At 54.3% G+C, this 27528-nt stretch overlaps 3 protein-coding genes across 8 annotated transcripts; all 3 read left to right on the forward strand.

The window, feature by feature from the left end:
- The first annotated feature begins 164 nt into the window (after positions 1 to 164).
- FAM3A (FAM3 metabolism regulating signaling molecule A) lies at positions 165 to 8634 on the forward strand. Of its 3 annotated transcripts, XM_005910112.3 has the most exons (10): positions 165 to 367; positions 701 to 773; positions 2674 to 2781; positions 3369 to 3392; positions 5480 to 5603; positions 5689 to 5747; positions 6146 to 6196; positions 6773 to 6857; positions 6934 to 7060; positions 7997 to 8634. In XM_005910112.3, exons 2-10 carry the CDS (start codon positions 761 to 763, stop codon positions 8090 to 8092), a joined length of 687 nt encoding a protein of 228 aa, XP_005910174.1. In that variant the 5' UTR covers positions 165 to 367; positions 701 to 760; the 3' UTR covers positions 8093 to 8634. The 3 variants fall into 3 exon arrangements, with proteins under 3 accessions (XP_005910174.1, XP_070222462.1, XP_070222463.1); XM_070366361.1 differs by lacking the exon at positions 165 to 367 and having other exon boundaries at positions 717 to 843; XM_070366362.1 differs by lacking the exons at positions 165 to 367; positions 701 to 773 and adding an exon at positions 2265 to 2286.
- A 4255-nt stretch (positions 8635 to 12889) lies between these two features.
- SLC10A3 (solute carrier family 10 member 3) lies at positions 12890 to 16766 on the forward strand. Of its 3 annotated transcripts, none has more exons than XM_070366357.1 (2): positions 12890 to 12911; positions 14952 to 16766. In XM_070366357.1, the coding sequence occupies exon 2, from the start codon at positions 15090 to 15092 to the stop codon at positions 16521 to 16523; it is 1434 nt and encodes a 477-aa protein (XP_070222458.1). In that variant the 5' UTR covers positions 12890 to 12911; positions 14952 to 15089; the 3' UTR covers positions 16524 to 16766. The 3 variants fall into 3 exon arrangements, with proteins under 3 accessions (XP_070222458.1, XP_070222456.1, XP_005910175.1); XM_070366355.1 differs by lacking the exon at positions 12890 to 12911 and adding an exon at positions 12975 to 13726 and having other exon boundaries at positions 14840 to 16766; XM_005910113.3 differs by lacking the exon at positions 12890 to 12911 and adding an exon at positions 12975 to 13726.
- Positions 16767 to 17305: 539 nt separating this feature from the next.
- UBL4A (ubiquitin like 4A) lies at positions 17306 to 20003 on the forward strand. Of its 2 annotated transcripts, none has more exons than XM_070366359.1 (5): positions 17306 to 17463; positions 17617 to 17722; positions 17957 to 18171; positions 18279 to 18563; positions 19838 to 20003. In XM_070366359.1, the coding sequence occupies exons 1-4, from the start codon at positions 17416 to 17418 to the stop codon at positions 18387 to 18389; spliced, it is 480 nt and encodes a 159-aa protein (XP_070222460.1). In that variant the 5' UTR covers positions 17306 to 17415; the 3' UTR covers positions 18390 to 18563; positions 19838 to 20003. The 2 variants fall into 2 exon arrangements, with proteins under 2 accessions (XP_070222460.1, XP_070222459.1); XM_070366358.1 differs by having other exon boundaries at positions 18279 to 18385.
- The last annotated feature ends 7525 nt before the right edge of the window (positions 20004 to 27528 follow it).

The raw sequence follows: 27528 nt of genomic DNA on the forward strand, positions 1-27528 counted from the left end.
CCCGGCAGGAGCGTAGCCCCGCCCTCAAAGCCTCGGAAGGCGGGGCTCTCCCCGCTGAGCGAAGTCTCAAGAGGAGACGTCAGGGGCGGGACCGAGCGTGGCCCCTCCCCCCGGAGCCCGGCCCGGGGGCTCTGCCGGAGAGCGCGTCGGGGGCGGGGCAAATTCGGGCCCCTCCTACCCGGTAGCCCGCTGCCCAGAGCTAGCCGGTGACGGCGGTGGCAGCTGCGGCCGTGCTCTCGCCCCAAGTCGCCATTGCTGGGCCTCTCGAGCTGCCCCGCGCAGCTCCCTGGCCTCGCCAAGTAGAGCGAGGCGGGTGGCCTCACGACGCTGCCTTCGATCCGGCTCGCATCCCTCCCCGCAGCGTCAGGCAAGTCTCTGGCTGGCCCGGCCCGCGTCGCCGGCCTCCATGCCCGGAGAGGTGGGAGGGGGGGCCTCCCGCGGGAGGGACCCGCATCTGGGAGAACCACTTCCACTTCCCAGCCCCAGCGGCTCCCGGGTGCTCGATCGTGACCCGCCTGGTTCCCGCGTCCCCTCCAGTCCCAGCCGGGCTTCTCTCCACGTCCCCAAGGGGCCTGGCCAGGGACTTAGACCAGCAAATCGGCGCACCGATAACGCCCGCACCATAACTGGGGCCCACCAAGAGGTCGTCCCTGACCCCCACCCAAACCTGCTTGTTCTGCTTTGTTGCCCCCCTCCCCAGAGCGCAGGGTCCCCAAAGGCTGCACCTGCTGGCTGCCCCAGCCCAACGAGAGAAGTGGACATGAGGTTGGCAGGTGGGTGGCTTCCACCGTGAAAGGGAGAGTCTTGGAAAGCAGACTCGGCTGGAGGCCCAGCTGCCCAGAGGTCTGTCTGGAAGGGCGGGGAGGGCGGGAGTGGTGGGACCACTGGGTTTGTTGGGTTTTGCAGAAACACTCATTCTATGACCTTGAGCAAATCCTTTCACTTCTGAGGACTTCAGCTCCCAGCTCTTTCAGTCGTGAGAAGAGGGGTATGATAGTCTGTTTCTCCCAAACGGGGTGACTGGCCACTCTTTGGAAAAAGAGCTATGTGAGAGACGCCCCAAGGAGTGCAGCAGCTGGGTGGACAGGGAGATGTGGTGGTCTTAGACAAGAAGCTGATCAAAGTGGCCCTGGGCTCAGATGGGAACCCACTGCCAGTTCTGCTGTTGCCTGGACAGTTGAGACAAAGTGGGCTTGGGGTCCCATCAGTTTTGGGGTGGACTTCCTAGTGGAAAAGGTTGCAGCACTATGAATGTATCCCAGGGAAGCTGGCCCATGAGGAACTGGCTGGGAAGATGTGGCCTCAAGAGTGGTCAGGGCTGGGCTGGGAAAATAAGAGTCACTGCTCTGTGAATGTCAGTTCAAGGCTGGGAGCAGAGGAGGGCACTTATACAGACAGTTGAGGCAGGAGGGAAGAGTGAGAGAAGGGTATGGACACAGGATTTGGGGATTCCCCAGTGTCATTCTGCAATGTTTTCACTTGCTGCACTGTATGAATGGAGGGATCATTTGCTGAAAGACAAAATACCAGAAGAATAGTTTGCTTATTTGGGGTAGAATAGAGAAGATGAGTTCTGTTTTAATATTTAGTTTGAGACACCTGTGAAATATCCAAATAGAAATAGTAAAGTAGCAGTTGGCTATATAGATATGGCTCAGAAGACAGGACAGAGCCAGAGATAAATGTTAAGGACAAGGAGAATGGTTGACATAATCCGGGAAGAGTCCATGGAAGGAGGTGAGAAGGCCATGTGGGACAGAAACCAGGACAAGCCCAGGTCTTCAGGGCAGAGTCTCAGAGGACAAGAAGGGTGAGGAGCATCCTATGGGCTTCCAGGGTGCCAGCCCAGAAGGGTTTCTGTGGGAGGGCTTCAGCCTGGAGACAACGAGGGCCCACAGGTAACCCCGGGGTGCTGACCCCAAGAAGGTCCCAGGCTGGGGGCCTTGGCGACAGGCTGTCCTACGGGGCTGATGGAGGCCCGGGCAGAGAGGAGGAGATCAGAAGACAGAGGGACCAGGAGGGAAGTCTATGCAAGGAGGGAAGAACCAGCATATGCGACTCTGGAGGGGCCTGAGAGGAGGGGAAGGGAGCAGATGGAGGCCAGCGGCCAGCTGGGGACATGATCCCCAAGGACTGTCCTCCTGCGTCTTCAGAGGACAGGAGATGTTGACTATAGAAGACCAAGAGTGAGACAGAGTGAGCTATTCCAAGAACTCCAGCCAGGGTGGAAAGCTGGGCACCCAGCTCACAGCAGGGGAAGGGAGGCCTGCCTGGCCTTCTAAAGGGGTAAGAGCCTTCTCCTCCATCATTGCAGGAGAAAGGAGGGGCAGGGTGGCGGGGACTCAAATGCATGGGGACCTCAGGGGTTAGGTGGCTCCTCTGTCAGCATGGGAGGTGGGTAAAGCCCTCTCCAGCAGGGGCTCTGAAGGCCCCTCCACAACGCCAGGGAGAACCAAGCCAAGAGCCTTCCAGGTGCAGCGGCCTTTCCTCCTTCACCCACCAGGAGCTGATCCGCTTCTCGTGCCTGGTGGGCGGCCACAGGTACCCCCCACTCCTGTTCTCCCATCCCTTCCTCCCCAGCGGATGAGGAGATCCGCTCTTGAGAAGGCCTGGGGTCGTCCGGGAGCTCGCTGCCCTCAGAGGTGGCCTCGCTCATGTCTGTCCTGCCTCCAGGCCCCCTTCGCATCATGGCCCTGGTCATCACCGTGGCTGTCACCTGGATTGTAGTCAGCATCCTCCTCAGTGGCCTTGGCTTTCCTTGGATCCAGCAACTCTTCGCCAGTGAGTGTGGGACTTTCCCTCACCCTGCTACAAGGGTCGCTGGCGGCAGGCAACCGGACCTGCGGGCTGAGGCTCAGGACGGGTCTGGCAGCGGTCTGGTTTGTCTGTTTCCTCCTGGCAGGACACCGGGAGCTGTCCTCGCTGGTCTGCCTCTTGGTGTCCCCCACAGCCTGACCCTTACCACCCAGTTGCTTTGGCTGGACACACCAATCCCCACTCATTAGAATCCATTCAGTTCAGTTGGAGTCACTGGGGCCTGAGTGGGAGGGCAGGGGAGCTTCAGCTGAATCTTGGGGATGATGCCCTCGTTGGTCCCTGGAGGCTTTCCACTGGGTTCTGAGATGGGGAGGGAACTCGACCCCTTCTTGCTGGGGACACCTCATCTCTAAGGACTTTTCACAAGTCCCATCTACCCTTTCCTGAAACAGAGAGTTTTGCATGTGAATGTTTAGACTTGCCCAGGAATGTATGTGCCAGGGTCAGCCTGGCATAGCCCCTGGCCCCTGATCCTGGCTTGTCCTCCATGTTGACTTCCTGGTACAGGACCAGGCTGCCCTACTAACAGAAACAACTCTCTGTACCCACAGGCCAAGAGAACTCAGTGACTGCAGGTAAGGTTCCTCTCACCTCACGGCTCCTGCAGTGTACCTATCCCTCTGACCACCTTTGTGACAGCTGTGCTTGTACCCAGCCCACTAGGGTTTCTCTTCTCCATTTACCCCTCCCCATACTATAGCCCACTGGAACTGCTTGCATGCTGGGAGTCCAGAGAACAAGTTACCTCCTTCCAGAATACCTAGGGGGCCAGGCATAGGATGGACATTGCCATTCTGAAAGGGAGGAATTGTAAGGAATAAAGAGGTCATCAGTCTCAAGCAAGTCCAAATCCCAGCAGGGCAGATCCATTACATTTCAAAGCCTAAGAAGAATCCCTGGGCCTTTGAGGGGGTGAAGGTTGGTGGGGCTCTGGAATATAGGGGGCGATCTTACCCTCCCTTTGGGTCCAAGCCAACTGTGGCCTCTGCAACTATTGACCTGCCCTTGGAATTCTCCTTCCTCCCTTCCATCCTTTGTCTGTCTCTCTCAGTCCAGCCTGGAAATGTTCCTACTTGTATACAAGTCTCAAAAACCTTGTTTATCTCCTTTGGAATTCATGAGGGTCTAAGCTATAGACAAGAGAGTCCTCCAGATCATTCCTGGATAACGTCATCTCTCTCTCCTGGCTTCTGCTGACACAGCTGAGTGGGTCTACAAGTCACCCGTCTAGCTCTTAACAAACAGTTGTCCAGCCACACCCTGGGTGTTGTCTCCTGAACCTGCCCCTCTCATTTTTTTTTTTTTTTTTTTTTTGCAATATGGTTAGGCTGAGAATTTTCCAGACCTTCACATTCTGGTTCTTTCATGCTTAACTGGCCTGTCTTCCCTCCCATGTTATTGTGAGCAACAAGGAGAAATCCTCAACACTCTGCTTAGAAATCTCCAAGTTCAGCCTTCACGAGTTGTACCTTCCACAAAACACTAGAACACAATTTGGCCAAGTTCCTTGCCACCTGATGACAAGGGTGGCCTTTTGGCCAGTGTCCCAGAACACATTCCTCATTTCTGTCTGAGAGCTTACCAGAAGCACCTTTAGCATTCACATTTCTAGTGACATTCTGGGCACAGTGATGTGTGATTTCTCCATGAGGGTAGAAGCTTTCTCTACTGTTCTCTCTTCTTTCTGAGCCCTTAGCAGAATTACCTCCAATGGCTGTATGTCTACTAACAGTCTCTTCAAGGCAATCTAGACCTTTTCTAAGAAGTACCTCAGAATCCTACAGCCTCTACCCATTACCCGGTTGGAAAGCCATTTCCACATTTTGGGGGATTTATTACAGTAGCACCCCACTTCCTGGTCTCAAACTCTGTATCCATTTCCTGGGGTGGCCATACCAAAGTGGCAGAAACTGGGTGGCTTAAACAGTAGAAGGATATTCTTTCTGTTCCAGAAGCTCCAAGTCTGAGATCTAGGTACTGAAAGGCTACTCTCATCCCAGAGGCTCCAGGGGAGGCTCCTTCTGGCATCTTCCAGCTTCTGGTAGCCCCAGGTGGCCCCTGGCTTGTGATTTCATCCCTTCTGTCTCAGCGCCCATTTTCACATGGCCTTCTCCTCCACGTCTGTGTCTTCTGTCTTCTAAGACCACACATCATTAGATTTAAGGTGATTAGTGAAGTCGTTCAGTCGTGTCTAACTCTTCGTGACCCCATGGACTGTAGCCTGCCAGGCTCCTCTGTCCATGGGATTTTCCAGGCAAGAGTACTGTAGCGGGTGGCCATTTCCTTCTCCAGTCATTAGATTTAGGGCCCACCCTATTCCAGGGTGATCGCCTCTAAATGAATTATAATGTCAGTAACCCTGTTTCCACTGAAGGTCACGTTTTGAGGTCCTAGGGTTTCAGAGCCTCTTCTGTGGGAACACAGTTCACCTCGTAACACACCATCCTCCTGGCGGCTCTCCTACTATCCTCTGTTCTCCCACCAGTGGCCAAAGAGCCTCCCTGAGGGTCCCTGACCTCAACCTGAGCCATGTCTCCTCTGCACGCCAGTCCCCTGGTCTGTGATCACTCATTTGTCCCTATGGGCTGGGCCTGACCACCCCCTCTCAGGTGTCCAGTGCCCCCAGGGCCAGGCCCAGGAGTCACGCTGGTTGTCCCCACAGAGCCGCGAGCCAGGAAGTACAAATGTGGTCTGCCCCAGCCGTGCCCCGAGGAGCATCTGGCCTTCCGTGTGGTCAGCGGCGCTGCCAACGTCATTGGACCCAAGATCTGCCTGGAAGACAGGATGTGAGCCTCTCGGGATGGGGGCAGGGAGGGAAGCAGGGGCTGCATGCCGTTGATGGGCCATTGGAAAGCTTTGACCCGCTTCCAGGCTCATGAGCAGTGTCAAGGACAACGTGGGCCGGGGACTGAACATTGCCCTGGTGAATGGTGAGTTCCCCATGGAGCAGAGATGCAAAGCCGATTGGCAGCCTGCCACCCTCTGTCCACATGCCCACTCCGGGAATTCCCGGGGGGCCTGGGGTGGTAGGGGGCAGCGTGTGGGAGCTGAAGGTTCCACAGAAGTGACCCGATGGACAAGAGCAGGGTAGCAGTGAAGATCTCGAACTTTCCAGGGATGGGAGGCTGCTGCCTGGGGAGCCCCTGGAGGGCTGCCAATGCCTGGCAGCTTTGGGTGTGTCCTGGCATGTGAACCAGCAGCACGGTGGTAGGCATTCACATGTTGGGGGTATTGGGGGGAGCTTCTGGAAGGGCTGCTGATCTGGGGGCTCCGGGTGGCATCACTCTGGCAGCTCCTGCAGCAGCGCCCAATTCTTCCCCCTACCCAGGGGTAAATGGAGACCTCATCGAGGCCCGCGCCTTCGACATGTGGGCAGGAGGTGAGTCAGGCTGCCACTACTACTTTCTGACTGTGGGTGGAATGACAGCTCCTTTGCCCTGAACGCTGTTCCCTCTAGGTTCTCCCGGGCAGCTCAAGTGCTCCCTCGCCTTCAGAAAAGGTGGGGAGAAGGACCGGTGTACAATCAGGGCTTTGGCCCTGGCTTCTTGTTTTCTGGGATTCCCTGGTAGCTCAGATGGTAAAGCATCTGCCTGCAATGTGGGAGACCTGGGTTCAATCCCTAGGTCGGGAAGATCCCCTGGATAAGGGAAATGGCAATCCACTCCAGTACCCTTGCCTGGAGAAATCCCATGGACGGAGGAACCTGGTGGGCGACAGTCCATGGGGTCGCAAAGAGTCGGCCATGACTGAGCGACTTCCCTTTTTCTTTCTTTCCTTACTTGTTTCCTAAACTCTTCTATTTCTTCTTATTTGGTTCCTAAACTCATTTGGCGACTGGCTTGGCATGAATCCCTGGCCCACTCACTCCCTGCTTTAATTTCCTCGTTTGGAGAACGGGTTGGTGAGGGAGGGGTGCTCAGAGGTGGCCAGTGCTCCATGGGACCTGTCCCCCCAGATGTCAACGACCTGCTGAAGTTCATCCGGCCGCTTCACGAAGGCACCCTAGTGTTTGTGGCTTCCTACGACGACCCAGCCACCAAGTAAGTGATGGCTGAGGCCGGCCGAGGCCTCATCCATCTAGGGTCACAGCTCACCTCTTTTCCTTCTGTGCGGCAGGATGAATGAAGAGACTCGGAAGCTTTTCAGTGATCTGGGCAGCAAGAACGTCAAGGACCTGGCCTTCCGGGACAGCTGGGTGTTTGTGGGGGCCAAGGGTGTGCAGAATAAGAGCCCCTTTGAGCAGGTATGGACACAAAGCCTGGAACCCCCACTGCCTGGCCCAGGGCAGTCTGCCCGCCCCTCTGGCCTGCATCCTCCAAGGTCCCCTTCTGTTCATGCCACAGCCTTCCCTGAATTCTGCCCAGCACACCTGCCCCCCACCCCACGGTGGTCCTGGCTCTGCACGAGGAGGGCAGTAACTTTGATCTTCTCTCTCTTGTCTGGATTTCCCCCTAAAGAACCTTTGAATGGCAAAGCTTTCACATGAGCAAGAGTCACAGTTAAGACACCTCCCTGCTATACATCTTCAAGATGCTTGCCAGACATCTTGTCAGTCGTTTGGTTAAGATTCCATGCTTCCACTGCCAGGGGCAAGGGGCAAGGGGCATGGGTTCTATCCTTGGTCAGGGAACTGAGACCCCTCATGCCACGTGGTACAGCACCACCCCCACCCCCAAAAGATTCTCAGTGATGTCCCATCCCTGCCAAACCCAGGACCCCAGTTTAACCTGTACACCCTGCTCCCCAGCTGCCCTCATTGGGAGGCCCCCTGCCCCCAAACCCTGCTCCCCGCAACAGGGCAAGGCAAACAGGCCATTCCAGTGGTTTCTGGAAGGCTCCAGCTGCCAAAAAAGCAGCTTGACTCCCAGACAAGAAATGTCCCTTTGGGCCTCACTCTTGGCACAGCTTTCATGGGCTCCCTGTGGGCGAGGTGGGGGCTGGGACACACCCCGTCCTTCCCTTCCCAGCATGGGCCAGGCCCACCAGAGTTCTGAGAACCTGACCCCCTCCAGCTGTAAGGGGACAGCTGCCACCATCTTTAGCTGAAAACACTGAGGCACTGGCAGACGGGGCTGGGTGCCCAGAGAATGCCCGCTTGGTTGACCCCAGCCCAAGAGGATGGAGGGTCTGTCTGGCCCCGGTGGCTGAGGATGAGTCCATGCCTTCTTCTATCCCACAGCACATGAAGAATAGCAAGCACACCAATAAGTATGAAGGCTGGCCCGAGGCGCTGGAAATGGAGGGCTGCATTCCCAGGAGGCCCGCAGCCAGTTAGGGGCCAGGCTCGCAGATGAAACTGAGCAAGACTGCGTGTGCCCAGCCCCTGACGAGGCGCCAGCACAGGGCTGAGGCCCCGACCCCACGCCCAGCACGTCAGGGCTTTGAGGTGGTGACCAGCGACCAGACAGTGACCAGTAGTGGGGGCTGCCCAGCGGACCCATTGCACTTTGTGTCTGGGGGGAACCCCAAGGTACCTGTCTCCTTTTCCGAAAGCTGCTCCCCTAGTCAACCCCCAACCAGGCGAGTCCCAAGCACCTGCAGCCCCAGGTTTGGTAGTGGCTGCCTAGAAGGTTTGGGCACCTTCCAGAACCTCTGCATCACAGAGTGCCTCGCAGCTCCATGGGCCAGGCCTGTTTCCAGCATGATTTGTCGTGCTGGGCCACCTGGCCACCTCCAGGGAGGGGCGGCCACCTTGGAGCCGGGCCAGCTGCGTGCTGAAGTTGCGGCCTGATGGAGTGGCAGGTGGTCGCCCCTGTGGTTTGTCAGAGGGCCTGCCTTCTCCATGACCTCTTAATAAACTGGTGGCCCCCAATAGGATGAAGTGTGTTCAGCGGGGTGAGTCAGGGGTGTTGGTGTCCTGGGGGAGGGACACGTCCCCGAGGCTCAACCGACTCGCCTCCACACCCTTTGTAGTGGCCTGTGTCTCCAGGGTGCATGTCATCCACAGGCCCCTCTGCCCAGTGGGCATCCCTGTAGCCTTGCCTGGAAAGCTGATTCTGGCTGCTGGAAACTGGCTGAATCCCTTGGACACAGGCCTGTAGGGATAGGAGTGGGGATTCAAATCAACCCAGGAGGCTTCCCCCTCCTGCCCCGGCTCCCTCAAGAGCTGGTACATCTCCCCGCAGCACTCAGCTTTAGATCCCTTTGAAATCAGGGCACGAGAGATCAAGGTAGGGAGGCTATTTGGCACTTCTCAGAGATCACAGCTCTATTTCCCTGCATTGGGTGAGAACCAGCAAGAAACGATAAGGAGTTTTGCTGGAAAAGTATACAAAGTGGCACAGAAATGGCCTGGTGTCAGGAAAAGGAGGGAAGGCAGTTTGGACTTCCCAGGTAGAGGAATCAGTTGGGCACCAGCCAGGTCACGTTGAAGGTACCGTGGTGGAGGGCAGTGGACGTTTGAGTCCCCCTCGAGGGGTTAAGTGCTGCCAGAGTGTGAGTGCATCATCAGAAAATGAAGGTATTTAAGGAGGCACAGAAGAGAGAGAGTCCTGGGATGGCCCAGGAGGAGAGGCTGTGGCTGTGGGGCCACAATCACAGCCATAAAGGGTCAGGGAGTTGCAGACGTGAGGGCAGCCTGAATTTCTTGCCTGGGAGATGGTGATCACACGAGCTGAAGACCAGCCTGACCCCGTGCCAAGAACTTGAGATGTTTTCGTTTTTACATTGACTTTGTTTTTTAGAGTTTTAGGTTCCCAGCAAAGTTGAGCAGAAAGTCCAGAGTTCCCTTATACCCAGCCTCCACTGAAACATCATCACCACCCAAAACCCAGGGTGGACTTTGGGGTTCCCTCTTGGTGTCGTGCACTCTGTTTGACAAGTGTTCATAACAACAAGTGATGGTTGAGTCACTAAGTCATGTCTGACTCTTCCGACCCCATGGACTATAGCCTGCTAGGCTCCTCTGTCCATGGGATTCTCCAGGCAAGGATACTGGAGTGGGTTGCCATTTCCTTCTCCAGCGAATCTTTCTGACCCAGGAAATCAAACCCAGGTTTCCTGCATTGCAGGCAGATTCTTTACCAAGTGAGCTACAAGGGAAGATGCAATAACTGAGTACTTACCATTATAGTATCATCTATGTTATTCATATTTTTTTAACCTTCTATTATGGACGTTTCCAACATCCTCCAAAGTAGAGAGAATAGTCTGATGGGTCTGGATGTATCCATTGGGGCTGCCACAAGGATCAACATGTGGCCAGTGATTCATCTGCATGTATTCCCTGCTCAGTCGTCACAGCAACCCCAGTGAGCAAGTGCTGCTGTGACCCCTGTTTAGAGAGGAAAAATGGTCCCTGGTATACTTAGGAAAGCTTCCCTGGGGCTGGGAGGTTAGAAGCCAGCTAAATAGGGCCCCACAAAGTTAGTGACTCGCCCGAAATGAAATGCACCTTGGTCAAGGGATGAACTGCAAGGCTGGGAGGTGCCTCTTATCAACCACTATGCCAGCTGACCTGCCCCAGACCTTCATTGCTTATGCTGGATTCACACAGATGGAAGCAGCAGGCCAGCTTTATCCCCCACATGGCCCAACACAGGCCAGGACGCTGACAGTGGGTGGTGTGCAGCCTGCCAGACTTCCCAAAGTAGAGGGCCGTCTTTTTACACCCAGTGGTCCTCCTCCACCAGGGTTTTGTCCCCCAGGCCTACCCTCAGGAGTTAAGACATCCTCAGTTACAGTTACAAGAGCCAGGGTCCCAACTCAACTGGCACATGTGAAAATAAAGCCACGATAGCAAAGGGAGGCTGAATTTTCCTGTAACAGACCCCCAATGCCTAAGGGTGAGTCCAGCTCCAGTTATGTCCTCAGGGCTCTCATATGTCGGCTCCCCTTTCTTTTGTATTCATGTCTTTTTCAAATGTGCTGACTTCCCAGGCAGGGGGAGCAACCCCAGCAAGAAAGAAGTCCCATCTTCCCAGTCCCTAGGGAACTACCTCTCATTGGCCCAGATTGGATTATGGGTTTATCTTTGCCTCAATCTTTGTGGCTCTGATTGGCTACCTCTGTGTCATGCACCCTCAGAGGCCAGCATTGGGGTCCTCTACATGCAAACCTGTGTACCGAGAGTGGAAGAGAGATGGCCCTCTAAAGAAAACTCAGGCACCACAACCTGTAGCTGGGCTTGTAAAAACGCCAGTTGTCACATTTCCCAGTAAATACCAAATGCATCCCATATTCATGCTTGTATAGAATATGCCTTCCATGCCTGCTTATTTATCACAGTCTTCCTGGAGGCCACTGCGTGGAGAGCAGGAGGTAAGTCCACCTCTCAGGGTCATCACTGTGCCCTGTTAGTGAGATGGTGGTGGGTCTCCCATCTGAAGTGCCCTGATGTTCTTTTAGCTGTAACTATCATGTGTTCCATCTGTTTTCTTGGTCCAGATGACTTCTTTGGAACTAGATATCCTTGACTGACTCATAGAGACCTTCCTTCTTCTGGGGTAAATTATTAATCCTCAAAACTAACTACAAACATTCTTGTTTTTTTGTTGTTGTTGTTCAGTCACTAAGTCGTGTCCAACTATTTGTGACCCCATGATTTTAATTTAGCCACCCCTTTTTCCTGGAGGGAAGGCCTCCAAATTCCTTCAGATCAGACACCCCACCAGCCCCCTCTGGCTTTTCAGGGAAGGCTGGAGAGACTAACGATAACGGGGAGCAGCCTTCTAACTACATTTATTCTCCTTGACCCCTGACACCAATTCTCATCCAGTTGGGAATAGAAAAACGAAGGGTTCCTCAAGGGTGAACACATTGTTTAGGTTTTCCATCCCCAGTGTTCAGCTGATCCATCCCCCTTCTCCCTCTGGCCACTTTTACCCCATCCTCAGACAATGACAGCACCACTGCTCCTTTGCAAACTTGCAGTCTTCAACCTAACATGTGCCCTCTCACCTGTGCCAGCCTGCTTCCATCAGGACCTCTCAACCCCATTTGAGAGGGACAGTACAGACTTTCTGGGATACTAAGTCCACACACACACAAAAGGCTTATGTCTTAACTGAGACTAAAGAACAGCCTAGAGCTACAGCTCTGAATGTTTCTTGATCACTGACATAAACCCTCTTGAGTGTGCACCCCCACCATGTGTGTCTATCTGCTTACACATCACATGAATGTACTAATCTGAACTTTATAACACACATACACAAATACAGTTCTCAATAAATAAGGCTAAATTAAAATCAATAGGTTTTTATTTAGATGATTACAGTTATTATTTATTGGGAAAATAAATAAAAATAGATATGCTACAGGTCTTTTTGGACATTCTCTACGATGTGTCTTAAAAACCTTCTTGGGGCAAGAACCTGCAACTTTGGGCACCACTGGCCTCCATCACAGCCCTGACAAGAAGTTCTTCCAGAACAGTGGGTAGCTATTGTCCCACTCCCTGACTGCGGTTGCCCAGCAACCTTTGGGACCATACAAAGCTCCTTTGATTCTACACTTGTTCACTGTCTTCTCACATCCACGTTCTACACCTTCACCACTTTTTTGCCCTTCCTTATGCCATGTGTTTGCACTCCTTCTCCGTGAAACCTTAGGACCTTGCTGGTGGCCCCAAATAGTTTTGAAACCTCCGGACCCTGCTGGTGGCCCCAAATAGTTTTGAAACGTTCAAAAATCCACTGATCTTACACAGGGTGGAAATAGGCGCTCGGTCATTGCTTGAACGTAGGAAGGTGGAACATGGCCGAGACTAGGTCCCAGAGTCTGGATCCGTGAGAGTCGGCCCTCTGGCCACAGGGCTAGCGCCCAGAGAAGGCACGTGACAGAAACCCTGATTCCCGGGTCCCACCACTAAGCAGCAGCTCCCGGGCGTCCTAGCTTGGATAAGGGCTAAGCATGCGTCCCACTGCCCCTAGAGGTCGCAGCGTGGTTGGGAAGGACTGGGATGCCTACCGGTGCGGGTCGCCCCGGCAGCGACCACAGAAGACTGGTATAAGCGTCTCACTAGCCACACGAGATAGCACCCAGCACCGACCCACCACGACCCGGAAGGCAGCCAGACCGGCGCGCGCGCGCGCGCAGACTCGTCGCTCCCGTGTTACGTCACATCCGGTCTAGGCCCGCCCCGACGGTGAGAGGTAAGGGCGCCGCCGTGGGGTAGGCGGGGCGGAAGCGTGGGGCGGAGGCGGAGGCGGTGCTTTGTCGGGCTCGGGGCGGAGCCCCGGCTGGCAGTGCTCGTGGGCGTCCGCCGGCCCGGCAGGCGCTGGCTCCCGCGCCGAGTTTCCGGGCCGCCGAGGCAGGTGAGAGCCTCAGGCCAGAAGGGCGGGCGGAAGGCGGCTCTGGCTCCGGCCAGTTTCCTCCCTTGCTTGCTGTGGCGGCCGGGCGCCGCGGAGAAGGCTCGCCGCCGGGCGTTCATGCAGCCGCGGGGACCGGGAGTGGCGTGAGGGATCCCGGGGCCGCCCGGGCGTATCGTCGGCCTGCCGGCTGCAGGGCGCCCCTCCTCCTCTCCCTCCCCAATTTCTGCCCGAGCTCTGATCTGCCCTGTCCGACTACTTCCGGACTCCCAGGTAGGGAGGAGCCCCGGGTCAACACTGCCAACTGCACCGACACCGAACACTCGGCCAGTGTGGGAAAACCTGCTGACCCGGGGTTCCCTCCCTCGTCTTGGGGCGTATCTGCCCAAACTCTCCTGGCACCTCAAGAAGAAATGGTGGGATCTGGGCCAGATCCCCCACACAGTGACTCAAAGCCACCAGTGGTACTGGAACGACGGGGTGCATGGCCATTCACCTCCTCTGCCTTCTGAACTGGTTCACACCAGACCGGTGGCTTCAGTCCCAGGTGCCTTCGTTTCTTCCCTGTGAGTCCCCTCCACTGTACTTCTCCTGCTCCCTCTGGTTTTCCTGCCTCCCTCTTCAGCGGTGGGACCCAAGGCTGAATCAAGGCCTCCAGGGTAAGTAACCCAAATGCCAAGCCAGGAGAGGCTATGGCATCCCAGGGTGGTAGAGGATGACTTTCCCAGGGATGAGCCTTCTGCTGAACCAGCCCTCCACCACCTACTTCCACTGCTCTCCAGTCTCAAATGAGACTATCCCCGATAGGATCTAGAGACACAGGGGCCTCTTCCAAGACTCGGACAATGCCAGGCATGAGTCAGTCAACAGTAAGGATGAAGAATTACTGTGTCCTCATCTTGGTTGCCCCAGTTCCTGCAGGAGAGTAGGGTGTGGGCTGCCCAAATTGACAAGTGGAAAGAGGCAAACGTCCTTCTTTCCCCTTGAGGCAGCCCATCCCTCTAGAAACACTCCTCAAGGGTAGTTCTAGGCTCTGGTAGGGGTCCACGTGGGCATGAGAGGAGTCCCTGAACTCTGAGCAGAGCCTCTCAGATGGCACAGTGGCTCTAGGAGCTCCAATTTTGGGCCTGCCAGGGGAGTGAGAGCTCTGACAGAAAGGGGAGAAACCTCTCAGTAGACACGTGGGCCTATCTGATCCCTTTCTGCTGCCCCTTCTGGCAACTTCCCTGGGGAGAGGGGGACCTGCTTCCTCCCAGAACCTACATCTTGCCCCTGTCAGCAGGTAGGTAGGCCAGATGGCCACACACAGCACCACCATTCACATAGCAGTGGTGAACACCAGCACATGGGGCCTTTGGCCCCGGGGTCACCCGCTGCCCACACCACTTTGCCGGCTGCTCTCTGCTGGTCAGATGACACTCAGATGCCGTGAGCTGGCTTGCTGTCATCGGGCCTGCTTCCTGGGCATCCCTGGGCTGTCCTGCAGAGATTTCCTCCTGGTTGTGGTACTGCCGCAACTGTGCCTCAAAGCAAGTGCGGCACAGGCTAGTGGTGACAAGATTGGGGCTGTCTGTCCCTGGTGGCTGATCATGGCTGATCCCCTGTTGTCAGGCCATCTCTGAATTGTGGAAATCAGCCCCAATCAGCAGGCTGAAGGCAAAGTCATACCTGTCGCTGGCCCTTCTGGGGAAGTTTGAGGCAGTTGTGACTGGGGAAGGGATACCCAAATGGCACTCAAGGGCCAGCACTAGGCATTCCCTTTCCATCCCCAGGCTTGCAAAAAGGGACCCTGCTGAGTCTCCCACCAGTGGGCTTCTCGGTCATGCTCCTGGGCTCACAGCTGCTCACCCTCAACAGCCACCACCATGTCCCTTCTCTTCTCAGAAAGAGCTCTACCATCAAGAAAGGCAGCCCAGCACCAGACCTCGCCCATGGACCCTTCTCAGGACCACCAAACAGCACCAGCAAGGCTGGTCTCCTAAGCCACAGAGGGCCTGTGCACCCCACCCTTGGGAAGGAGCCATGGTGTTTAGGAGTGGTGAAGGCCACTCCCTGCAGTGGCCTGGCCCAGAAGGGGGCACTGGTTGCACGGGCCCCCAAAGCATGCTCAGAGCCACCCTGCTGCTTGTCAGCCTGCTGTGGGGGGCCCGGGGAACAGCCAGTGCCAGTCTCAGCCCAGCTCTGGGCCATCCCATGCCTCTGACCAGGGGCCGCTACCTGAGCATTGGAGATGGCTCTGTGATGGAGTTTGAGTTCCCAGAAGAGAGCGAGGGCATCATTGTGATCACAAGCCAGTACCCAGGCCAGGGCAATGGGACGGGACCCAGCCCCATGCTGAGGGTCACCTCCCTGGACCCAGAGGTGCTGACCATCAAGAATGTGAGTTCTATAGCCTTGGGCAGCGGCGGCAGCTTCGTGGTAAGCATCCGCTCGGGCCTGCCTGGGATAGCCCCACTCCACATCCAGCTCACGGACCCCCGTGAGGCCCCGCCCAGGCTGATCGAGGAACGGAGAGATTTCTGCATCAAGGTCTCACCAGCTGAAGATACCCCCATCACCCTCGGCACTGACCTAGTCCACTTCTCAGAGAACCCAATCCTCTACTTGCTCCTGCCTCTTATCTTCGTCAATAAGTGTTCATTTGGGTGCAAAGTGGAGCTCGAGGTGCTGAAGGGGCTCTTGCAGAACCCCCAGCCCATGCTGCTCGGCCTTCTGGGCCAGTTTCTAGTCATGCCCTTCTATGCTTTTCTGATGGCTAAGGTCTTCATGCTGCCCAAGGCCCTGGCTCTGGGCCTCATCATCACTTGCTCGTCGCCCGGCGGCGGGGGGAGCTACCTCTTCAGCCTCCTCCTTGGAGGGGACGTCACTCTGGCCATCTCTATGACTTTCATCTCAACGGTGGCTGCCACTGGCTTCCTGCCGCTGTCCTCAGCCATCTACAGTCGCCTGCTCAGCATCCATGAAACACTCCATGTGCCCGTTTCCAAGATCCTGGGGACCCTGCTGTTCATTGCCATCCCCATTGCAGCAGGCGTGGTAATCAAGTCCAAGCTCCCCAAGTTCTCGCAGCTGCTGCTACATGTCATCAAGCCCTTCAGCTTTGTGCTGCTCCTGGGTGGCCTCTTCCTGGCCTACCGCATGGGGGTCTTCATCCTGGCAGGCGTCAGGCTGCCCATCGTGTTGGTGGGCTTCACAGTGCCCCTGGTCGGCCTCCTGGTGGGCTACGGCCTGGCCACGTGCCTGAAGCTGCCAGTGGCACAGCGGCGGACTGTCAGCATCGAGGTTGGGGTGCAGAACAGCCTGCTGGCCTTGGCCATGCTGCAGCTGTCCCTCCGCCGCCTCCAGGCTGACTACGCCTCCCAGGCCCCTTTCCTTGTGGCACTTAGCGGCACCTCGGAGATGCTGGCCTTAGTAATTGGCCACTTTATCTATAGCAGCGTGTGCGCCGTTCCCTGAGGCCCCCTGGGTCAAGCTTTCACCAGGCACCCCTAGCCCCCAACCTCCACCAACTGTCCCCACCATTCTTGTGTACCAAAGGCCTTTAGTTCTCATGCACTATGCACTCAGAAAAAAAAAACCCAGGCTTATTTTTTTTACTCGTTTTTTATTCTCCAGCTTTCAGTGCCAAAGAGGCCATGCTGAATTCTGTAGACGGGCACTGCCCAGAAAATATATTTCAATAAAACAGAAGCAAGCTTGGGTCCCTTGCTGTCTTTGCCCTCTGAGGCCTGCGGGTCGGGGAAGGAAAGATGTGGTGTGGCTAGGTAGGCGTGGGCCAGGGTGGAGGGCTGGCTTGGGCGACAGAGTGACCTCTGGCCAGATTTAGCCCTCCTCGCCCCTGCATCACCTCAGAGCTGTGTATCTGTTCTAGAAGGAGCAGTGGGAAGGACAGAGGCCTGACTCCCCGGCCAGATCCCAAGCTCAGTTGCTTTTCCACAGGTGGACTAAAAAGGAGGCCGGCGGGTGGCGAAGCGGGCTCGGCAGAGCCGGGCCTTCTGCGGGCTCCTGAGAGGCAGGGGATGGAACGGGCATCAGCGTTGACCTGCTCTGCCCGCGGGCGGTGGCGCGCGAACTCCCGGCCCGCCGTCTCCCCGGGCCCAGCTCGTCCCTCCACCTTTTTCCCCTCTCCGCGGGCTTCCGGGTTCCGTCGCCCCGGGGTCCGCGGAGGACCGTCCAGGTTATGGGGGGAGGGGCCTGCGACGCCGCGGGGAGGGGCCGCGACGCCGGGCGCGCCCCTCGCGAGGCTTCCGGCGGCGGCGGGCGGTTCCGGCGCGCGCCCGGGGCGGCGGCGCGCGGCGGCGGGCCGTTGAGGTGCGCGCCGGCCCGAGTGGACGCCTCGGCGGCCGCCATGCAGCTGACGGTGAAGGCACTCCAGGGCCGCGAGTGCAGCCTTCAGGTAGCATCGCTGGGCTGGGTTGCGCGGTCAGCCCCGCCGGTGCGGGATCGAGCCGCGGGCGGGGACGGACCCGGCGGGCTGGCCACCTCGGGAGAGCCGCCCTCCGCGCGGGCCGCGGCCTCACCCCCCGCCCACCTTTCTCGGCCGGGACAGGTGTCGGAGGACGAGCTGGTGTCCACGCTGAAACATCTGGTCTCCGAGAAGCTGAACATCCCGGTCCGCCAGCAGCGGCTGCTGTTCAAGGGCAAGGCCCTGGCAGGTAACCAGGGAGAGGGGACTCCGGGGGAGACCCGCGGGAAGCCAGGGGACGGGGCGTCCAGCCCAGGCCCGGGCAGCAGTGTAGGTGGAGGGGGCTCTGGCTAGGTGACCCCCCACCCCCACCCCGGGAGGCCACCGCAGCGCTTCGCCTGGGCTCCCCGAGGCCTCGCAGCGCCGTGGGCAGTGCGACCGTGGGCCACAGCTCCATCAGTTTCTCTCTCTCTCTCTCTGACAGATGGGAAAAGACTCTCCGATTACAGCATCGGGCCGAATTCCAAGCTCAACCTAGTGGTCAAACCTCTGGAGAAGGTGTTGCTGGAAGAAAGCACCGCGCGGAAAACGGCCGAGGCCCCGGCCCCACAGCCCGCCGCCTGGACGCTCATTTCCAGAGTTCTGGCCCAGCACTTCAGCGCCGCCGATGCCAGCAGAGTCCTGGATCAACTCCAGAGGGTGAGAAGCGTGGCCCAGGACCTCTGCGTCCTGCCCACCTGCCTCTGTCCCAGCGGGCCCCCCGCCCCAAGCCGCACCCCTGAATCCTTCTGGTTTTCTCTCTTCAGGATTATGAGCGGTCCCTGAGCCGCCTGACGCTGGATGACATTGAACGCTTGGCTGGCCGCTTCCTGCACCCCGAAGCGACTGAAGCTATGGAGAAGGGGTTCTCCAAGTAGGATTCTCGGAGTGTGGGGAGGAGCCTGGCCAGGCCACAAGCTGCATGTAGCATTAAATGTCTTCTTGTATTGCAACTTGACTCATAATACTGCCTGGCGGGTACCCGGGTACCTGTATCTGGCTCATGTTAGGTGCCAGGCCCCACTCATTGGCTCCCACATGTTGCACAAAAGGTGAGACAGCCGAGGCTCCTAGCGGGCAAGGCAAGGAGCCAGATTCTGAGTCCAGCTAGCTTCCAGAAGTGCTTCAGGGTGAGAGGGAGAAAAGGGTCGTTCAAATGGGTTCTGAGGGGTGGCCATGGACATTCCAGGTTTAGCCCACTGAGGAGAAACCCTCGAGCAATACCTTTTCCAGGCCTGGAAGGGGAAGCAGCTAGCCCCTGATGCCCAATCCTGTCACCTCATCCTTGGCAGATCCAGCATTGGCAAGAGGTCAGATGACGGCCAGCCTTGGGCCCCCTTAGAAGCTGCAACCAGTATGCACTCAAAGGGAAGGTGGGCTGGGGAGTCTAGGATGTCACCCGGCTCTGAGGAGTGACCCTAGGCAAGTCCCTGTGCCTCGTTGGTCCCCAGCATTCGACTCTGCCCAGTGAGGGCTGCTCTTGAGACTCTCTCAGTTTCCTTTAGCTCCAAAGCCTGGGTTCAGGAGTCTGTAGGCATCCTACCCCTGTGTCCCAGATACAAACTGAGGCCAAATGCTGAGTGAAGGCCAAGCGTGGCCCAAAGACGGAATGTCCTGGCCCTTAGTGTCACAGCTTTTCTCTGGGCACCCCCTTCTGCTTGTCTCCTCCAGACACAAGTGGTCCATGACCTTTAGAGATGACAGGTGACAGTCTTGAGGTGACTCGAGCAGGCCCCTGTACCCTTTGCCCATCCTCTGCCACATGTGGACAGGGCCTCCCACTGTGTACACCACTCACTGAGAGGGAACCTGGGTGGGGGCAGAAGCTGGTGGGTGGGCCGTAGAGATCATCTAGGCACCTGCTCCTTGGAGGAGGGCATCTGGGCCACCCTCTGGCCTGAGCCTCATGGGGTAAGTGCTGGGTCCCCAGGTCGGGAGGACGGACAGTGGCTTGAGGGCCAAAGGCTTTGAAGAGCAGGTGGAAGTCCATGGTTCCACCCAGGAGCTGGGCATGCACTGCCGCAGGGCCCATGTGATAGACTTCCCTACGCTCTCATTTCTTTGCAGTCAGGAAATTTTATATTGACCTTTTCAGTCACACTAGAGGTGCATGTGAGACTTTAACCTGAAAGGAACTCTATTAGCTGAACTGCTTTTGGTTTCCCCATCATTGATTTAACCATTACAGGATATTGGTTTAAGCAATAAAGGAAAGGTATTGGTTTGCGAATTGGAATTGGTTTGTAAAAGTCCAGGGGTATTGGCAGCAGATAAACGATTTCCCCAAATACCCAGTTTCTTCCTACCTCCCCTCTGCACTCTGCAGTGTCTGCTTCATCCCAGGCCTCTACCTCAGGATCAGAAGATGGCTGCCTGCAGCTTCCACCGAACCCCTCGGTCACAGCCAGCATGGAGCACCTTCCCGTCCTCTAGCATAGCTTCCTCCTCAGCTGCCCCAACAAATAAACGTTGTCCCTTTTGGATGCTCAGAACTGGGTGCCTCCATCATTTTGTCAGGGGCTTGGGTGGGCTGTGGAAGGGAGAGGGCAACTCTCAGGAAGGCCGGGTCCTCAGGGAGGGCTGATGTAGTCTTGTCAACAGACACAAGAGACAGCTGGTGAGTCTTATGTGCCTCCTGACTGGGCAGTGATGACCCTGTAGTGGCTAGGAGCCATCTGCTGGGTGCAGGAAGTCATTGAGGAACTCAGGCTGCCCATGGAGACAGGAGTGGTGTCTCCTGGGTGTATAGCAGGTGCCTTGATGACAGGACCAACGGGCCGATTCCGCAGCCCTGTGCAGCTTTCCACGACATTCCGGAGGGCCTGCGGACACAATGTCCCAGACACTGCAAGGATGCATGAAATTACTTCCCAGAGAGCATGACTGAAGAAAGGGGAGAGCACTGGACCTGGGGGGGACTTCACCAACTGGAGAAACTACAGAGGCCAAGGCGCCTCCACAGATGCAAGGCCACAGGGAGAGCTTGGTGTCAGAGGCCAGGAAGGCCCCTCCAGCCAGGGTGCAGAGTGTCTAGTGCTGCCAAGAAGCAAAAGAGAGGGCAGCCTCCTCTCAAGCTAACAAGAAGGTCATTGGCGATGTTTTAGGGCAAGAAGCTGCTGCATGGTGGAGAGGAGGAAAGGTCTTGCCAGTGACTGGAGACCCCCGGTTCCAGAAGCTTGTCTGGGCAGGAGTGTGTAGCTACAGGGGTGGAGGGGGGAGACAGGGAAGAGGTGCTGGGATGAGAGATGGGAGGCCCAGGTGGGAAGGGGCCACGGAGGCTCTGGTCTAGGCCTTGTGCTATCGCTAGAGGATAGAATGGCCACGGGCTGTGCCCTGCCTTTTTCCTTAGTTTCTGGGAGGGGGTGTGGCCCCATGTACCCTGCAGGCTCCAAATGCTGCAGTATCTTTCCACAGGGGCTGGAATGTTTATGGCCAGCACTGTGCCCCTTGAGCCAAGTGTCTGCCCAAGAGGTGGGCACTGACCCCTCGCATTACCCCCCATCCCCTGGCCTGAAACCACTCTCTCCTCCTCATGGAGGGTCCTTGAAACAGCCCCACTAGGAGATGGCAGGGCGAGTGAAACGCCCAGCTGAAGTGGCCACAGACAGCAACGGTCCAGCACCTGGAATAAGATGCCTGTGGTGCCACTTGCCATGGGCACACTGACAGAGGGGCAGGCTCAGAGGAAAGCAGTGTTTCCTTTGGGGTGGAGCTCACTGAGCTGGAAAACGCCCAGGCAAAGATCAGCTGTGTGCACAATTTGCTGGCACATTGCTTTCCACACAGGCCTGGAAAAAAGCCAGCCTTGCCAAGTCCAGTAGGTCTGACAAGTGCTGCTCAGGATGGGTCAGGCCCTGCCAGCAGGAGGTGCGAAGGCCATGGCAGCCTCTGTGCCCTGGGCCTTGGAAAGCCTGCTCACTCCTGTCCCCCTGTCCCCTTCCAGGGCCGAGCCAGAGCGGCCTCCTGGAGCTACTGGGGACCTGCCCCGGGCCACCTCTTCTGCCTGCCCTCTCCAACTTTTCCTTCTACTTCCCCTAGCTCTGGGCTTCCCTGATAGTTCAATTGGTAAAGGATCCGCCTGCAATGCAGGAGACCCCGGTTAAGTTCTTAGATCGGGAAGATCTGCTGGAGAAGGGACAGGCTACACACTCCAGTATTCTTGGGCTTCCCTGGTGGCTCAGCTGGGAAAGAATGTGCCCAAGGTGAAAGGCAACACCACTGGGTCAGGCTTTTGATGACAGGAAGTGGGAGGCCACCTTCGCCTCTCCTAACTCTCCCTTGTCCACGTGCCATCAGGCAGCAATGCTTTTGGAAGAGTCCAGGACACTGGCCTCATAGCAAGTCCCAGGATCTGGATTTGCCTCCCTCCTTGCTGGTTAGATTCAGCTTAGGCCTTCTGAGGAGAGCGGCCACCCAGGGCAGGCTGTGTCCCTCCCCACGCAGTGTGAGGGAGGCTCAGTGTGATCATTCAGTCTCTCCCTGGTAAAGCTGCCTTCTCCCTTCCTAACACACAAGTTATCTGGGTGATACCTTGAGACCCAGGGACTTTCTCTTTCCCAACAACCTTCATCTCATGGTCTTACCACCCAAGGATGCTCCCCATTTGGATCAGTTCAACTGGATGAATTGCACTGGTGGCTGCAAAATGTTGATTTTCTTGTGCTTTCTTGCTTTCTACAATTATTAATTGGCATTTCTCTACAAAGAGCTTTCCCTTGTCCCTGCTGTCTTTTCTTAGTTGTGATGGTGGACACTTTTTTTATTCAACAACTTAGAATCTAAGTTGTCTAAGTGTCATTTTGGGGACAGTTTTTACTGCATTGTAGCATGCATACAGTAATGGGCATAAATCATCAACATACAGCTCAACAGAATTTCAAAGTGAGTACACCCATGTGTGCATCCCCTCCAGATTGAAATATATACATAATGTCTGCCTATATATTACCTTCCCTGGTGCCTCCTCTCCAAAAGGTTTAATAATCTTTTGGGTGCTGAAATTGTTCTAGCTTTGGTTCTTTCCAGTTGGCTCCCACGTCTCTTTAACATGCCCCATCCTTTTCCTTTTCAAACATATCTTTCCTTTCTGACACTACAAGGTGCTCCAGGCTCCTCTTGTATTTTTCCCTGACCCATACCTAGAATCTTCCATTTCTCCAAGGAGCTCTGGTTCCTTTTAGTGGAGACTGGTGTTGAGAACCAAGTTCTGGGTACAGGGAACATTCTTTGCTACTGGAGTGTCATTGCTTCTAGACTTTCACTGGACAAAACTAGGCAATCTATTTTTTTTTTTTTAATAATTGGAGAAGCTCTATACAGTCAACAAAAACAAGACTGAGACCTGACTGTGGCTCAGATCATGAACTCCTTATTGCCAAATTCAGACTGAAATTGAAGAAAGTAGGGAAAACCACTAGACCATTCAGGTATGACCTAAATCAAATCCCTTATGATTATACAGTGGAAGTGAGAAATAGATATAAGGGACTAGATCTGATAGACAGAGTGCCTGATGAACTATGGAATAAGGTTCGTGACATTGTACAGGAGACAGGGATCAAGACCATCCTCATGGAAAAGAAATGCAAAAAAAGCAAAATGGCTGTCTGGGGAGGCCTTACAAATAGCTGTGAAAAGAAGAGAAGGGAAAAGCAAAGGAGAAAAGGAAAGATATAAGCATCTGAATGCAGAGTTCCAAAGAATAGCAAGAAGAGATAAGAAAGCCTTCTTCAGTGATCAATGCAAAGAAATAGAGGAAAACAACAGAATGGGAAAGACTAGAGATCTCTTCAAGAAAATTAGAGATACCAAGGGAACATTTCATGAAAAGATGGGCTCGATAAAGGACAGAAATGGTATGGACCTAACAGAAGCAGAAGATATTAAGAAGAGGTGACAAGAATACACAGAAGAACTGTACAAAAAAGATCTTCACAACCCAGATAATCATGATGGTGTGATCACTCACCTAGAGCCAGATATCCTGGAATGTGAAGTCCAGTGGGCCTTAGAAAGCATCACTACGAACAAAGCTAGTGGAGGTGATGGAATTCCAGTTGAGCTATTTCAAATCCTGAAAGATGATGCTGTGAAAGTGCTGCACTCAATATGCCAGCAAATTTGGAAAACTCATCAGTGGCCACAGGACTGGAAAAGGTCGGTTTTCATTCCAATCCCAAAGAAAGGCAATGCTAAAGAATGCTCAAACTACCGCACAATTGCACTCATCTCACACGCTAGTAAAGTAATGCTCAAAATTCTCCAAGCCAGGCTTCAGCAATATGTGAACCGTGAACTTCCAGATGTTCAAGCTGGTTTTAGAAAAGGCAGAGGAATCAGAGAGCAAATTGCCAACATCCGCTGGATCATCAAAAAAGCAAGAGAGTTCCAGAAAAACATCTATTTCTGCTTTATTGACTATGCCAAAGCCTTTGACTGTGTGGATCACAATAAACTGTGGAAAATTCTGAAAGAGATGGGAATACCAGATCACCTGATCTGCCTCTTGAGAAATCTGTATACAGGTCAGGAAGCAACAGTTAGAAATGGACATGGAACAACAGACTTGTTCCAAATAAAAAAAGGAGTATGTTAAGGCTGTATATTGTCACCCTGCTTATTTAACTTATATGCAGAGTACATCATGAGAAATGCTGGACTGGAAGAAACACAAGCTGGAATCAAGATTGCCGGGAGAAATATGAATAACCTCAGATATGCAGATGACACCACCCTTATGGCAGAACGTGAAGAGGAACTAAAAAGCCTCTTGATGAAAGTGAAAGTGGAGAGTGAAAAAGTTGGCTTAAAGCTCAACATTCAGAAAATGAAGATCATGGCATCCGGTCCCACCACTTCATGGGAAATAGATGGGGTAACAGTGGAAACAGTGTCAGACTTTATTTTTCTGGGCTCCAAAATCACTGCAGATGGTGACTGCAGCCATGAAATTAAAAGACGCTTACTCCTTGGAAGGAAAGTTATGACCAACCTAGATAGCCTATTCAAAAGCAGAGACATTACTTTGCCAACAAAGGTTCGTCTAGTCAAGGCTATGGTTTTTCCTGTGGTCATGTATGGATGTGAGAGTTGGACTGTGAAGAAGGCTGAGCGCCAAAGAATTGATGCTTTTGAACTGTGGTGTTGGAGAAGACTCTTGAGAGTCCCTTGGACTGCAAGGAGATCCAACCAGTCCATTCTGAAGGAGATCAGCCCTGGGATTTCTTTGGAAGGAGTGATGCTGAAGCTGAAACTCCAGTACTTTGTCCACCTCATGCGAAGAGTTGACTCATTGGAAAAGACTCTGATGCTGGGAGGGATTGGGGGCAGGAGGAGAAGGAGACAACAGAGGATGAGATAGCTGGATGGCATCACAGACTCGATGCACATGAGTTTGGGTGAACTCCGGGAGTTGGTGATGGCCAGGGAGGTCTGGCGTGCTGCGATTCATGGGGTCGCAAAGAGTCGGACACGACTGAGCATCTGAACTGAACTGAACTGAGGACTATTGTATGAATGAACCACAAGTGATTTCACCAACTCCATCCTGATGGACATATGTGTTTTGTCCAGTTGTTTTTTTCTTTTTTAAAATTTTGGGCTGTGCTGGGTCTTTGTTGCTCCATGTGGGCTTTCTCTAGTTGCAGTGCAAGGCTTTCTCATCACCGTGGCTTTTCTTGTTGTGGAGCATGGGTTCTAGGGTGTGTGGGCTTCAGTAGTTGTGGCACAGGGGCTCAGTAGTTGTGGAGGATGGGCTTAGTTGCCCCACAGCATGTGAAATCTTCTTATACCAGGCATTGAACCCATGTCCCCTGCATTGGCAGGTGGATTCTTAACCACTGGACCACCAGGGAACTCCAATGGACGTGGACACCAAGTCCATGTCCAATAGTTTTCTATTACTATTTATATTACGCTAAGTAACAAAGGATGAGGTGGTTGGATAGCATCACCAACCCAACGGACATGAATTTGAGTAAACTCTGAGAGTTGGTGATGGACAGGGAGGCCTGGCGTGCTGCAGTCCATGGGGTTGCAAAGAGTTGGACACGACTGAGCAACTGAACTGAACTGAAGTAATTTTGTGTACATGTTGTTTCATATCTGTGAATTAACTGGTACATGTGGCATTCCTAGGCCCAAGACACTGTCTGAGTTTTTGAGGGGATGAGGAGGGAGCGACAGAGGATAAGATGGTTGGATGACATCACCTACTCAATGGACATGAGTTTGAGCAAACTCCAGGAGATGGTGAAGGACATCTGGCGTGCTGCAGTCCATGGGGTCGCAGAGTCAGACACGACTGAGCATACAGAATGTTGTTTCATCCAACAAGAAACAAACCACCTAGTGCATACACTACACAGAAAAGTATCAGAGACAATACAATGACAGTATAGAAGTGAACAAACTTACAATTTCAGATTATTAGAAATGCAGCAACCTGAAATGGGCAAATGTGATGAAGGGCGCCTGGGGGTAGTATGTTAGATTGGTGATCCCAAAGGCCTCTGGGAGTTGACACCGGAGACTAGATCTTAATGACAAGAAGGAGTCAGCAACGGAAAGTCTGGATACAGTCTTCCAAAAAGAAAAAGTAAGTGCAAAGGGATGGGGGCAGGCCACCCTTGGTCAGGAGCAGAGAGAAGTCCCTAGAGGCTCCACAGAGTAGGGAAGCAAGCAGGTGGAGGAACCCTGAGCCGGGTCACACAGGACTTTTAGAAGCTACAGGAAGGAGTTTGTCTTTGGTTTCAAAGACAACAGGAAACTGTTGTAGTACTTTAAGCAGAGACATGATATGATGTGATATATATTAAAAATTAAGAACTGATTCTACTGTGGAGAACAGGATGTAGAGGAGCAAGCATAGAAGAAAACTAGTCAGAAAGCTGTTCAAGGGGCTCCCCTGGTGAAGAAAAAAAAAGTGAAAGTAGTAGTCACTCCGTCGTGTCCCACTCCAGGCTCCTCTGTCCATGGAATTCTCCAGGCAAGAATACTGAAGTGGGTAGACATTCCCTTCTCCAAGGGATCTTCCCCACCAAGGGATCGAACCCAGGTCTCCTGCACTGCAGGCAGATTCTTTACCATCTGAGCCACCAGGGAAGCCCCAGTGGTAGAGAATCCGCCTGCCAGTGCAGGAGACTTGGAAGCTCTGATCCAGGAAGATCCCACATGCCTGGGAACAACTAAGCCAGGCACAACTACTGAGACTGTGCTCTAGAGCCCACACGCCCTAGAGCCCGAGCTCTGCCAACAAGAGAAGCCACTGCAATGAGCCTGCTTGCTGCAACTAGAGAAAAGCCCTCACAGCAAGGAAGATCCAGCACAGCCAAAAACAATTAAACTATATGCGAAAAAATAAAGCTTTTCAAGTTCAGGGAGATAGGGTGGCCACCGGTGGAGACTAGCAATGAAGGGGGAGAGGGTAGGCTGATTCAGGATGGATTTTGAGGGGTGATCCAACAGGCTTTGATAACCTACTTCACCTTTATGCCCTTCCTTATGATTACAAAGGAGGAAAACAAGAAACTAACAGGCCTATCACCATCAGAAATTTCATGTCACTTTAAAAACTTATTTTTGATTAAAAATGCCGTACAAGGTTACTGTCAAAAACTTGCAGAACAGAAAAGGGAAGTTAAAATCGAGTCATAAAGTTTAAGTGAAGTAAGCCAGAAAGAAAAACACCAATACAGTATACTAATGCATATATATGGAATTTAGAAAGATGGTAACAATAACCCTGTGTACGAGACAGCAAAAGAGACACCGATGTATAGATCAGTCTTATGGACTCTGTGGGAGAGGGAGAGGGAGAGGGTGGGGAGATTTGGGAGAATAGCATTGAAACATGTATAATATCATGTATGAAACGAGTCGCCAGTCCAGGTTCGATGCACGGTACTGGATGCTTGGGGCTGGTGCACTGGGAAGACCCAGAGGGAGGGTAGGGGAGGGAGGAGGGAGGAGGGTTCAGGATGGGGAACGCGGGTATACCTGTGGCGGATTCAATTCGAT

The sequence above is a fragment of the Bos mutus genome, chromosome X (assembly GCF_027580195.1).
Source record: "Bos mutus isolate GX-2022 chromosome X, NWIPB_WYAK_1.1, whole genome shotgun sequence".
Taxonomy (NCBI): domain Eukaryota; kingdom Metazoa; phylum Chordata; class Mammalia; order Artiodactyla; family Bovidae; genus Bos; species Bos mutus.

Excerpts from the sequence above, each read along its gene's own strand:
- FAM3A (XM_005910112.3), top strand. Across the intron at positions 5,604-5,688 it reads ATCTGCCTGGAAGACAGGAT|GCTCATGAGCAGTGTCAAGG; the intron begins GTGAGCCTCTCG and ends ACCCGCTTCCAG. Across the intron at positions 6,197-6,772 it reads CTTCGACATGTGGGCAGGAG|ATGTCAACGACCTGCTGAAG; the intron begins GTGAGTCAGGCT and ends CTGTCCCCCCAG.
- SLC10A3 (XM_070366357.1), top strand. The coding sequence starts at position 15,090 with ATGGTGTTTAGGAGTGGTGAAGGCCACTCCCTGCAGTGGCCTGGCCCA.
- UBL4A (XM_070366358.1), top strand. The coding sequence starts at position 17,416 with ATGCAGCTGACGGTGAAGGCACTCCAGGGCCGCGAGTGCAGCCTTCAG. Across the intron at positions 17,723-17,956 it reads CAAGGGCAAGGCCCTGGCAG|ATGGGAAAAGACTCTCCGAT; the intron begins GTAACCAGGGAG and ends TCTCTCTGACAG. Across the intron at positions 18,172-18,278 it reads TCCTGGATCAACTCCAGAGG|GATTATGAGCGGTCCCTGAG; the intron begins GTGAGAAGCGTG and ends TTCTCTCTTCAG.